Source organism: Phaseolus vulgaris, chromosome 4 (assembly GCF_000499845.2).
Source record: "Phaseolus vulgaris cultivar G19833 chromosome 4, P. vulgaris v2.0, whole genome shotgun sequence".
NCBI lineage: Eukaryota > Viridiplantae > Streptophyta > Magnoliopsida > Fabales > Fabaceae > Phaseolus > Phaseolus vulgaris.
In genome coordinates this window covers 34,394,840-34,407,725 of record NC_023756.2, presented here as the reverse complement: position 1 = coordinate 34,407,725, position 12,886 = coordinate 34,394,840, and the positions used below count along the sequence as shown (strand labels likewise).

The window sequence follows — 12,886 nt, the reverse complement described above, 5'->3', positions numbered from 1 at the left end:
TTGGTGACGTGCTGTCCGCCTTTTATGAGGTGACTACCATGTTGTCTACGTGCGCTTGGACGTTTCGTTCGAGCATCGTTGAAAGGATTTGGTCCATGAGTCTCTGGTAGGTCGCCCCAACATTTTACAGGATGAAAGGCATGACTTTGTAGCAATAACTGGCGACTTCGACTCTAAAAGTTGTCTTACTGATGAGAATATCACTTACTCTCGTCCTTCGGGTGCATGCGAATCTAGTTGTACCCTGAAAATGCTTATAGAAAACTTAACGAACCACAACCTGAGGCGCTATCCACCCGGGAGTCTATGTTCGATATAGGGCAAGAGTATTTGGGATAGGCCTTATTTAAGTTGGTGAAGTCGACGTACATCCTCCACTTCCCATTTGCCTTCTTTACCATGACCACACTTGCTCACCACTCGGGGTATTGGATTTCCCTTATGTGACCGGCAACAAGGAGTTTTTGAGTTTCCTCTCCCATGGACAGATGTTTTTCTTTTGAATTTTCTTTGTTTCTGAACCACTGGTCTAACTTTCTCACCCATGGTAAGTCGATGGCATAGAAAATTTGGGTGTATCCGAAGCATGTCGGTGGATGACCATGCGAAAGCGCTCATATTCTTCAATATGACTTCGGCTATTTTATCTTCCAACTCTTTACCAAATGAGGCACCGAGTTTGAATCTCTTACCATTTATTTCCAACTCCCGAACTTCTCTAGTAGGTTCAGGTCGCCTCTTGTTGCTGAGGCCGGTCTTGATTATCCAACCTGGTTCTCCGGGCTGGATAGTAACTGCGTAGGTTCCCCTGTGATTTTTTAGACTATTCTCGTAACACTCTCGCGCCATCTTCTGGTCAACTTTTTGTTAGAATATATGGCCTTAAACAAGAGGGGGGGGGGTGAATTGTTTATAAGAGATTTTCGCAAACTTTGATGGTATAAAGAAATTCAATGCTGAATTACAGAGAAAGAAATCAAGGAAACAAAGAACCAAAATTGTTTTAAGATGATATCATAAAAACAATCGGTTGTTTCTTCGAAACAATCGGTTGTTTATACCAGTTAGAACTTTAAACAGCTTAAAAACAGAAATTAAAGAGTTAAGGGTAAGAGATAAGCACACAAGCAATTTATACTAGTTCACTTTTACACCAAGAGCTACATCCAGTCCCCAGAAACCACTGGTAATCCACTATGCAATCAAAACCAGATTACAAACACCACACACCAAAGTAGTGTAGTAACCTTGAACCCCTCAAGAAACACACTACCTTTGGCAAACCACACCAAGAATGTTGATCTTGAACACCTCAAGAACACACAACACTCCTTGGAAACACAACTAGAGAAATACAATAATCAAGGAAGAAGGGAAGAGAATACACTTGGGTATTACAAGGCTTAAAGTTCAGAATTACAACTCAATCCCATTCCACACACTTAAGAATGATCACAACCTCTTTCAAATCATGGAAAAAATGTTTTGATAAACTCTTTCTCTTACTCCAAGATTAGGAGCGTAAAACCACCTTTATATAGACTAACCAAGTGGTCAAAAGCATTTAATAAAAGAGCCAAGTTAGTTAGGATCATTTAAAACATATTAAAACCGCTTAACAGAATTCTGTTAAGGTTTTCAGAAAAACAATGGATTGTTTTGTCGAAATAATCCGTTGATTTGACTTGACAGCAAAGTCAAGCTTTTTAAAACCTTTTCAAAAACTGCTAAGGTAAAACAACATGTTGTTTCGAAAAAACAATTTGTTGAATTTTTAACAGCATTTTACTCATCTTTTCAAAAGGTTAAAGATTCAAATGAACTTGGATCATCTTAAGGAGTGAATTAACAAGTTTCAAACAACTAGACAACACACACACACCCAACAACAAGGTCTTCAAGCTTTCCTCTTGGATTTGGAGACATCAAAGCATCTTGTTCAACAATCTCCACCTATTTGATGAAGACAAATCCCTGGTTTGTTTGTGTTGTTATTTTTGAACTTGAAAGGTCCTGCAAAACAGAATTTGTGCATATACAAAGCAAGTATACCAGCAAGATACCAAGGCACACAAAACCAGTTTTCTGCATAAGCCTTTAAGCAGAAAAACCAGTGAAATAGCCATAAAAACCAGTGCCAAAATGAGACTTGTGTGCAGCAGAACTATGGTTAATAAGGGAATGGAAACAATAGAATTTAAACCATGATAAAACTAGATAACACCAGAGTGTAGCAGTAGTAATACAACACATAAAACCACACCATTCTCCCCCTATTTGTCTTCCCAAATAGAATGAAAGAAGGGATAAAATCAGGATTAAGTAAAAACTAGAATACCAGTATGTGTAGCAACACCATTGCAACAACAAACCTGTGATACTGTATCAAATTTGTAGCAAAGATCTACGGTGTATCAGAGCTATGACAACAACAAAATCAAATCCATGTGTTTGATGCAAGGTTCTAGTTGATGCTGTGTTTAGGATAGGATCTGGGTAGTTTATCTATGTAATCCACTCTTTGTGAATCTAAAGCTAAAGTATTTTAAATCTTTTAAGATTAAAATGTTTTTCAAACTAAGTGAAAAACAACCTGTTGTTTTGTCGAATCAACCGATTGTTTTACTCTTAGGTGTTTTTGAAAAGGTTGAAAACTGTTTTGGTTGGTTGACTTGCTATCAAACCAAAACAATCGATTATTTCATGCTTTCAATCGATTGTTTGTTTGAAAATCCTAACAAAATTCTGTTTTGTTAGTTGAGTGTGCTTTAAATGATTTTCAACTGAATACGCTCCTGTATTAAATGCTTTGACCAATCTTTGAAAGCTATAAATAGTTTGTTTATATTTTATAACAAACAAGAAAAACAGATTTGAGTTTTTCAGTTGTGAGAGATTGCTTTCAAGATTTGAACATTCACTTTTCAGCTTTGGTTTTCTGAAGAGAAAGTGGAATAGGATTACATCTGTATTGATTTTAGTTCATTCTGTAAAAAAGTGTAATTCGTTCTGAATACTTTATAGTTTCTGGTGTTGTAAGCCAAGGAGTGTTGTGTGCTCTTGAGGTTGTCAAGATCAACACTCTTGGTGTGTGTTGTGCCAAAGGAAGTGTGTTTCTTGAAGCATTCAAGGTCACTTCTTTGGTGGTTTTGTGTGTAATCTGTATTTGATTGCTTTGTGGATTGCCCAGTGGATTATGGGGACTGGATGTAGCTCTTGGTTTAAGAGTGAACCAGTATAAACTATTTCTGTATCTCTTTCTTCCCTTAAAATCATTTAAATTCAATTGTTATTGTTTTGCTGGTATAAACAACCGATTGTTTCGAAGAAACAATCGATTGTTTTTTTGGTGCTTTGCTGTTTTGTGTTTTATATCTTGGCTAACTGAATTTCTGATTGAGTTTCATACAAAGGATTTTGTTCTAGCTTAAAAAGTTTTCGAAAACCCCCTTTAAACAATTCACCCCCCTCTCGTCTAAGGCCATATATTCTAACAATTGGCATCAAGAGCTTGGTACTTGAAAAATACTCTAGTTTGATCCTAAAATCTTTCTCAAATGGCTGGAAAACTACCTTTTGAGGAGGGTGCTTCAATTAACAAACCACCTTTGTTTTGTGGTTTGAATTATAAGTATTGGGAAGCTAGAATGAAAGTCTTTGTTGAATTCATTGATCAAGCGATTTGGGATGCAATTGAAAATGGCCCTTTCATTCCAAATATTAAAAAGAATGGGTCTTTTATTAAAAATCCTTGGTCCCAATGGACTAATGAAGAAAGTGAAAAGGCCAAGTTTGATCAGTGCCAAAAATATAATTACATATGTTTTGGATTCTAAAGAATTTTTCAGGATCTCAAAATGTGAATCTGCTAGGGAGATGTGGGATACACTCAAAGAAACTCATGAGAGTACCACTGAAATGAAGAAATCAAAGACAAGAAGAAAAAGGAGACAGAATAAAAAAGGTCTCAACCTATGCTTCATGGCCAAAAAGGAAGATGATTCAAGCAGTGTAAGTTCCTCTAATTCTTCAAATGCTAAAAATTACAGTCAATTACTTCAAGCTTTTCAAGAAATAGATGAAGAAGCTAACCGATTGACTCTCTTGAACAACCGGTTGAAGGGAATGAACAACTAGCTTGAAAACATAGTCAAATCACTGGAAAAAGAATTAGAAAATTTAAAAACAGATTTTGACAACCTTGAAATTCTTTACAAAAACTCTTCTTGCAAGTGTGACTATCTTATTTGTGAAAATTGTGAAAATCTTCAAAATAAAGTTCATTATCTTGTAAAGACTGTGGATAAGCTTTCAAAGGGTAAATCCAACTTTGAGAATGTCTTGGCATCTCAAAATTGTGTTTTTGGAAAAGCTGGATTAGGTTTTAATCCACAGAACAAGCAAGACAAGTGTTCAAAGTCATTTTCGAAACTGCTAGAAAAACAACTGATTGTTCTGTCGAAACAACCAGTAGTTACATGCTTCTACTGCATGAAAAGAGATAATTCTGTCAGATTCTGTAAAATTAGGAAATACTCTATTCCTAAAGGCATTATGAGATGGATTCCAAAAGATTTTGGAGTTCCCAGTAATGAATGTAAATCAAAAGAACCCACATTTAAAAGGGGACCAAATCTTTGCACTTTGTAGGGAAATTTGATGGAGAGCATGCAACAGTGGTATCTGGACAGTGGCTGCTCAAAACACATGACAGGAGATAAATCAAATTTTGTGAGCATCACCTTCAAACAAGAAGGCCATGTAACATATGGAGATAACAACAAAGGAAGGATTCTTGGAAGAGGCTCTATAGGAGATAAGAGTATCTTGATCATTCATGATGTCTTGTATGTAGAGGGACCAAAGCACAACTTGCTCAACATTAGCCAACTATGTGACAAAGGCTATCAAGTAATCTTCAAGACAAACTCTTGTGAAATCTGCCTTCCTAACTCAAAATAGGTAATGTTGATTGGTAAGAGAATCAACAATGTCTATCTCTTGGATATTTCTTCTCCTTGTTCTATAGGTTGTCTTCGTTCTAAGCATGATGAATCTTGGTTATGGCATAGAAGAATCGCTCACATTCACATGAATCACTTAAACAAATTAATCTCAAAAGATTTTGTGATTAGGTTGCCCAATCTTAAGTTTGAGAAGGACCACATATGTGAAGCTTGTCAAAAGGGGAAACAAGTTAAAAATTCTTTCAAAATTAAAAATGTTGTTTCATCTTTAAAACCCCTTGAGCTGCTCCATATGGATTTGTTTGGACCTTTAAGAACCATGAGTCTTGGTGGCAACTATTATGCTCTTGTTATTGTGGATGATTTCTCTAGGTACACATGGACTCTCTTCTTGGAATCAAAGAGTGATGCCTTCTCTTCCTTCAAAAAGCTTGCTATAAGGTTACAAAACACAAAAAACAGCAACATTGGTTCTATAAGGAGTGATCATGGAGAGGAATTTCAACATGAGAAATTTAGCAAATTCTGTGAGAAGATGGGGATCTTACACAAATTCTCTGCACCAAGAACTCCTCAACAAAAATGGTGTAGTGGAAAGAAAGAACAGATCTCTTGAAGAGTTAGCAAGAACTATGCTAAGTGAATCCTCCTTACCCAAGTATTTTTGGGTTGATGTTGTTAGCACCTCTTGCTATGTGATGAATAGAATGCTAATAAGGCCAATCTTGAAGAAAACTCCCTATGAACTCTTCAATGGAAGGAAACCAAACATCTTTCACCTAAGAGTGTTTGGATGCAGCTGTTTTGTTTTGAATAATGGGAAAGAAAATTTGGGAAAATTTGATGAAAAAGCTGATCATGGAATCTTTATTGGCTATTCCTTAAATAGTCATGCCTATAGGATCTACAACAAGAGGCTCATGACTGTAGAAGAATCTGTTCATGTAGTATTTGATGAAGTTGATCACAGAAGCACTTAAGTCTCAAAGAATAGTATAGAAGAGGATGAGCAGAACATCAATCTGGAGAAGCTGGATTGCTGTGCAGAAAAAAAACTGGTTGATTCATCGAAACAACCGATTGATTCATCGAAACAACCGATTGAAATTCTGCATCAGAGTGAGTTGCCTGAAGAATGGAGAATACCAAGAGATGTGTCAGTGGAGAACATCATTGGGCAGATAAAGGAGGGTGTTTCTACACATAACTCTATCTCAAACTTCTGCAGGCACACTGCTTTTGTCTCTCAAGTTGAACCAAAGTCTATTGAAGAAGCTCTTAAAGATGAAAAATGGGTGGAAGTATGCATGAAGAGCTGAATCAGTTTGCTAGGAATGATGGTTTCTGGTTCCCAAGACAGCTGAGATGAACATCATTGGATCTAAATGGGTTTTCAGAAACAAGCTTGATGAGGCTGGAGTAATTACAAGGAACAAGGCAAGGCTAGTTGCCAAAGGCTACAATCAAGAGCAAGGGATTGACTATGGAGAAACCTTTGCCCCTGTTGCAAGATTGGAAGTTGTGAGGTTGCTGTTGGCTTTTGCTTGTATGAGTGTATTCAAACTCTTTCAAATGGATGTGAAGAGTGTTTTTCTCAATGGCTTTATCAATAAAGAAGTGTATGTTGAGCAACCACTGGGTTTTGAAGATCATCAACATCCTAGTCATGTTTTTAAGATGAAAAAGGCATTGTATTGGCTTAAGTAAGCTGCAAGGCAGTGGTATGAAAGGCTTAGCAATTTCCTTTTGTCACATGGTTATGAAAGAGGAATGATAGACAAAAATCTCTTCATCAAGAAGTCAATTTCTGCAATTATCCTTGTACAAATCTATGTTGATGACATCATCTTTGGTGCTACCCAAGATAGTTTGTGTGAAGAATTTGTGGTAGCTATGCAAGGTGAATTTGAAATGTCTATGGTGAGGGAGCTTTCTTTCTTTCTTGGACTACAGGTCAACCAAACAAAGGATGGAATCTTTCTATGCCAATCAAAATATTGTAAAGAAATTCTCAAGAAATTTGAAATGGAAAGTTGCAAGGAAGCAAGCACACCCATGCCTTCAAGCTGTTATATGGATGTAGATGCTGCTGGAAAAGGGGTAGATCAAACAAAATACAGAGGTTTAATTGGTTCCTTACTCTATCTCACAATAAGTAGACCGGATATCATGTTTGTCGTATGTCTTTGTGCAAGATATCAAGCAAATCCAAAGGAATCTCACTTCAAAGCTGCAAAAAGGATTCTTAAATATCTCAAAGGAACAACCAATGTTGGTCTATGGTATCCTTCTCACTCTCCTATACACTTAATTGGTTATTCAGATTCTGATTTTTGCAGGGTGTAAGCTAGACAGAAAAAGCACAAGTGGCACTTGTCATCTTCTTGGATCAAGCCTCATCTCTTGGCATGGTAAGAAGCAAGCTTGTGTAGCTCTTTCTACTGCAGAGGTTGAATACATTGCTACTGGAAGCTGCTGTGCACAAATATACTTTGGTTTAAATAACAACTTGCAGATTTTGGATTGAAGATTAACAAGGTTCCTTTGCTTTGTGACAACACAAGTGCTATAAATCTCACCAAAAATCAGATTTAGTATTCAAGAACTAAGCACATTGAGATTCGTCATCACTTCATACAAGATCATGTGAACAATAGAGATTGTGAAGTGAAATTCATTGAAACAAAACTGCAACTGGCTGATATATTCACAAAACCTTTACCAAAGGAAAGGTTTTTCTTCTTAAGAAATAAGTTAGGCATTCTTGACTCTCAAAATCTCTCTTAAACTATTTTTTAATTCTATTTGTGAAGACAAATAGGGGGGAGAATAGGATGGGTTTTTGTGTTCTCTGCTCTCTATAATATGTTACAAACTGTTAAATCTCTCCAATTTCAGAAATTGGAACTATTTTATGCTTCTGCTAACAGAAACAACCGATTGAATCGAGGAAACAACCGGTCGTTTGTCTGATACAATGCTTAGTGAATTACTTTTCTAACCTACTGCCATAGATGTTGTACATTGCATAAAGTTTTTTTTTGCAAGAACTGCTTCAGATTCAAACAACTCCAACACAAGTAACCAGGGATTTGTCTTCATCAAATAGGGGGAAATTGTTGAATCAAGAGTGATCAAAGGCTTTGAAGAATCGAAATCCATGTGTTTGATGCAAGGCTAAAGTTGCTGCTGTGTTTAGGATAGGATTTGGGTAGTTTATTTGTGTAATCCACTCTTTGTTGAATCTAAAGCTAAAGTATTTTAAATCTTTTAAGATTAAAGTGTTTTTCAAACTAAGTGAAAAACAACCTGTTGTTTTTTCGAAACAATCGATTGTTTTACTTTTAGGTGTTTCTGAAAAGGTTGAAAACTGTTTTGGTTGGTTGACTTGCGGTCAAACCAAAACAATCTGTTGTTTAGTGCTTTCAATCAATTGTTTGTTTGAAAATCCTAACAAAATTCTGTTTTGTTAGTTGAGTGTGCTTTAAATGATTTTCAACTGAATACGCTCCTGTATTAAATGCTTTGACCAATCTTTGAAAGCTATAAATAGTTTGTTTATGTTTTATAACAAACAAGAAAAACAGATTTGAGTTTTTCAGTTGTGAGAGATTGCTTTCAAGATTTGAACATTCACTTTTCAGCTTTGGTTTTCTGAAGAGAAAGTGGAATAGGATTATATCTGTATTGATTTCAGTTCATTCTGTAAAAAAATGTAATTCGTTCTGAATACTTTATAGTTTCTGGTGTTGTAAGCCAAGGAGTGTTGTGTGCTCTTGAGGTTGTCAAGATCAACATTCTTGGTGTGTGTTGTGCCAAAGGAAGTGTGTTTCTTGAAGGGTTTAAGGTCACTTCTTTGGTGGTTTTGTGTGTAATATGTATTTGATTGCTTAGTGGATTGCCCAGTGGATTCTGGGGACTGGATGTAGCTCTTGGTTTAAGAGTGAATCAGTATAAACTATTTGTGTATCTCTTTTTTCCCTTAAACTCATTTAAATTCAGTTGTTATTGTTTCGTTGGTATAAACAACTGATTGTTTCGAAGAAACAACCGATTGTTTTCCTGGTGCTTTGTTGTTTTGTGCTTTATATCTTGGCTAACTGAATTTCTGATTAAGTTTCATACAAAGGGTTGTGTTCTAGCTTAAAAAGTTTTAGAAAATCCCCTTTAAACAATTCACAGCCCCTCTCGTTTAAGGCCATATATTCTAACACCATGGACCCTATAAATTTCAGCAAGGAAACCATAGTTTCTCCCCCTATCTTTTCTTCATCCAACAATTCAAGTTGGTAAAATGATTGCTCAAGAGGTGGATTTGGTAGAAATATTATTTCTTTTGTTAAGAGCAAACCTTTCAAACGTTCCAAAGATACATTCACAAATATCCATCAACCCCATGACCACCAATGTGGTTGCCATTAATAAAAAGCTTTGAGTTTCAAGGAAGACAAAGAATATATCTCTTTATGATCTAATTCAGAGGCACAAAGAATGCATATTTGACTCATAATGGGTTATGAAAGAAAAGAAACAGTTGTAATCATGCATAAGAAATCATAACAGCTTTATTCAAATGTACTAGAGTTAAAACAATCAGTTTTTTCGTGAAAACAATCGGTTGTTTTTCTGAGATAGCAAGAAAATGTTATTTTTCAAAGCAAATCATCTTTCAAAGTGATGGGAAATGCATAATGAAATACATTCATACCTTTGCATTACTTCAAGCATGTTTAGAATCTCATTTGGTCTTATGAAGCCAAAAGCATAGGATGAACATATACAACTTACTTTACAAAGGATGAACATATACAAGTTACTAAGCCTCTCATACCACACTGCCTTGGAGCTTGCTTAAGCCCATACAAGGCCTTTTTCAGCTTCTATACATGGTTAGGATGTCGATGATCTTCAAAGCCCGGTGGTTGTTCAACATAGAATTCATCATTGATGTCCATTGAGGAAAGCACACTTAACATCCATTTGAAACAATTTGAATCCTACTCATACAAGCAAAGGCCAACAACAACCTTACAGCTTCTAATCTTGCAACTGGAGCAAAGGTTTCACCATAATCTATGTCTTCTTCTTGATTATAACCTTTAGCCACAAGCCTTGCCTTGTTCCTTGTAATTACTCCAGATTCATCCAGCTTGTTTATGAAAACCCATTTGCATCCAATGATGTTCTCAATTGAAAGATCCCTTGGAATTCTCCATTCCTTTGGCAACTCTTCTTGCAAGACATATACAATTGAAAAGTGTAGGTAGAAAGATTGACTTTACTCTTGATGTTCTTCCTTTTAGCATACATCCTTCAAGCCCTTGTTTTGATCCTCTTTGATGAAAGGGGTGTGGGATCCATGAAGCCAAAGAGAAAAACTAGAAAATAGAATGAGACTTTTGGCAGATTTGAAAACCAGCAAGAGATGTCGCAATGGGTTGTTTTTGTGAAGAGAAACAACTGCATATGAGTTTATATATTCACAGAAAACAGTTTCAATCCCTGGCATTTAATGCCTTTCAGTCTTCAAAAAAGAGAGTTTGGTTCAAGACTACACAGTGGCACGTCACTCGGTGGCAGATTTCACATGAAAGCACATAAAGACTTTGACTAGTCATAAAGCTTCTCAATTTTTTCCAAGAATTTGTGAAATATATTCCATTTTTGACAAAAGTAACACCCTACTGAACAAAATCAGACCCATGATAAATGCACTTTGACCCATAACTGCTTGGGGAAAAAATCTGCAATAAAAAGAATGCAAAAACAAATTAATTCAATTGAATGCAGTGCTGTCAGAGGGAAACAATCGGTTGTTTCGTGAAAACAATCGGTTGTTTCGTGAAAACAATCGGTTGTTTTTCTGTGACAGCAATTTAAGCATTTCACAAATTCAAAATTGACAGGTAAAGATGAATCAGAAGGATAGATTTCATATTCACTTTACATAGATGAAAGATAAAGATATCAATCAATATTTTTCATACTACAGAATTAAAGAAAAATTCAAGAGAAGAAAACAAAAACAAGGAAAGTTTTATCCTTTTGACAATGTAGTTCTTTCAATGAGTCATTGTCCATAATCAAGTAACTTTTCTTGGTCTTCAAGAAAACTAGGCTTTGTACACAACAGTAATTGGAAATCCAAAAAGAATCTTTTCCCTTTAACAGTCATTCTTCAAGTCCAAAGATGATTCTTGGCTACCAAAGATCCCTACAAGAAAGGTTAAGAAGCAAGATTTGGTCCCCTTATAAATTTGGGTCCAATGATGTTAGTAGGATCCTTAGGAACCTTAGAAACCTCAGGAACCCATTTCAAAATACCTTTGGGAACAGAAAACTTCCTAATATTGCAGAATCTAACAGAGTGGCCTCTCTTCATGCAATAAAACATGTAACAACCGGTTGTTTCGATTTTTCAATCGGTTGTTTTTCTGGCAGTTTTGAAAAAGACTTTGAAAACTCAGTTTTCTTGCTCGGTGGATTAAAACCAAAACCTGCTTTTCCAAAAACACAATTTTGAGATGCCAAGACAGTCTCAAAGTTGGATTTACCATTTGAAAGCCTATCCACAGTTTTCACAAGGTGGTGAACCTTCTTTTCAAGATATTCACAATTTTCACAAACAAGTGAGTCACACATGCAAGAAGAGTTCTTGTAAAGCATTTCTAGATTTTTAAAATCAGTTTTTGAATTCTCCAACTCTTCTTCTAGTGTTTTGACTCTGTTTTCAAGACAGTTATTCAACCCTTTTAACCGGTTGTTCAAGATTGCCAATCGGCTAGCTTCCTCATGTGTTTCTTTAAATGCTTGAAGAAGTTGACTATAATTTTCAGCATTTAAAGAAGGACAAGAACTTACACTACTTGCATCATCATCTTCTTTGGCCATCAAACACAGATTGGCTTCTTTATTATTTTGCTTTCTTTTCCTTCTTGCTTGACTTGATCCAGATTCTTCTTTTGTCATAAGACAAACCTCCTTTATGGATTCTGAAGAGAAAGATTCAACAGAAGATTCTTCTTTGTCCATCAAGGCACTCCTTGGATTCTTGTGATACTTTTCAAGGGTATTCCACATTTCTTTGGCAGAACTACATTCTGAAACCTTGAGCAATTCATTAGAATCAAATGTAGATACAATGATGTTCATAGCTACACAATCAAGATGTTCTCTTTCAGAAGAAACATTTTTAGATATAGGCATGAGATAGCTATTTGTAATAACATTCCAGATTTTTCTATCTATAGATTCAACAAAGAATTTCATTCTTATGCACCACAATTCATAATTCATACCACAAAACAAAGGTGGTTTGTTTAAACAAGCACCTTCCCCAATAGAAAACTTTTCAGCCATTTAAAAAAGATTTTTAGGATCAAACTTGAATATCTTTCTATAACCAAGCTCTTGATGCCAATTGTTAGAATATATGGCCTTAAACAAGAGGGGGGGGGGGTGAATTGTTTATAAGAGATTTTCGCAAACTTTGATGGTATAATGAAATTCAATGTTGAATTACAAAGAAAGAAAAGGAAACAAAGAACCAAAATTGTTTTAAGATGATATTAGAAAAACAATTGGTTGTTTCTTCGAAACAATCGGTTGTTTATACCAGTTAGAACTTTAAACAGCTTAAAAACAGAAATTAAAGAGTTAAGTGATGGAAACCAAGTAGAGGATGCTCAAGCCCATGAAGCCCAAGCCCAACAAGGGGTCCAAGCCCAACAAGGGGCCCAAGCCCAACGAATCACTAGGAGCATGGCAAGAGCTTTGGGACAAGAGTATAATAAGATGGCTCTTCTTATTTCTTTTATAGAATAGGGGTGCGGATGTAATAAATAGGTGTAAGTAGTAAGGAAGGCTAGGGGGGAGTGTAGATAGGAGTTAGGAGGTGCCAAACTAGGAAGGAAAGTCAC

The 12,886-nt window shown here is 35.8% G+C and overlaps 2 protein-coding genes across 2 annotated transcripts; both read left to right on the top strand.

Annotated features, from left to right (window-relative positions):
- The first annotated feature begins 3,768 nt into the window (after positions 1 to 3,768).
- On the top strand, positions 3,769 to 5,095 carry LOC137838725 (uncharacterized). The gene is made up of 3 exons (XM_068647952.1): positions 3,769 to 4,011; positions 4,651 to 4,911; positions 5,030 to 5,095. Exons 1-3 carry the CDS (start codon positions 3,769 to 3,771, stop codon positions 5,093 to 5,095), a joined length of 570 nt encoding a protein of 189 aa, XP_068504053.1.
- A 1,642-nt stretch (positions 5,096 to 6,737) lies between these two features.
- On the top strand, positions 6,738 to 7,494 carry LOC137838723 (uncharacterized mitochondrial protein AtMg00810-like). The gene is made up of 2 exons (XM_068647951.1): positions 6,738 to 7,089; positions 7,307 to 7,494. Exons 1-2 carry the CDS (start codon positions 6,738 to 6,740, stop codon positions 7,492 to 7,494), a joined length of 540 nt encoding a protein of 179 aa, XP_068504052.1.
- Positions 7,495 to 12,886: the final 5,392 nt, after the last annotated feature.

Bases quoted from the DNA above. Each gene is read 5' to 3' on its own strand.
- LOC137838723 (XM_068647951.1), top strand. From the start codon at position 6,738: ATGATAGACAAAAATCTCTTCATCAAGAAGTCAATTTCTGCAATTATC. The intron at 7,090-7,306 runs GTTTAATTGGTT...TGATTTTTGCAG, and splicing joins AGATCAAACAAAATACAGAG to GGTGTAAGCTAGACAGAAAA.
- LOC137838725 (XM_068647952.1), top strand. From the start codon at position 3,769: ATGAAGAAAGTGAAAAGGCCAAGTTTGATCAGTGCCAAAAATATAATT. The intron at 4,012-4,650 runs GTAAGTTCCTCT...TGCACTTTGTAG, and splicing joins AGGAAGATGATTCAAGCAGT to GGAAATTTGATGGAGAGCAT. The intron at 4,912-5,029 runs GTAATCTTCAAG...CTTGTTCTATAG, and splicing joins TATGTGACAAAGGCTATCAA to GTTGTCTTCGTTCTAAGCAT.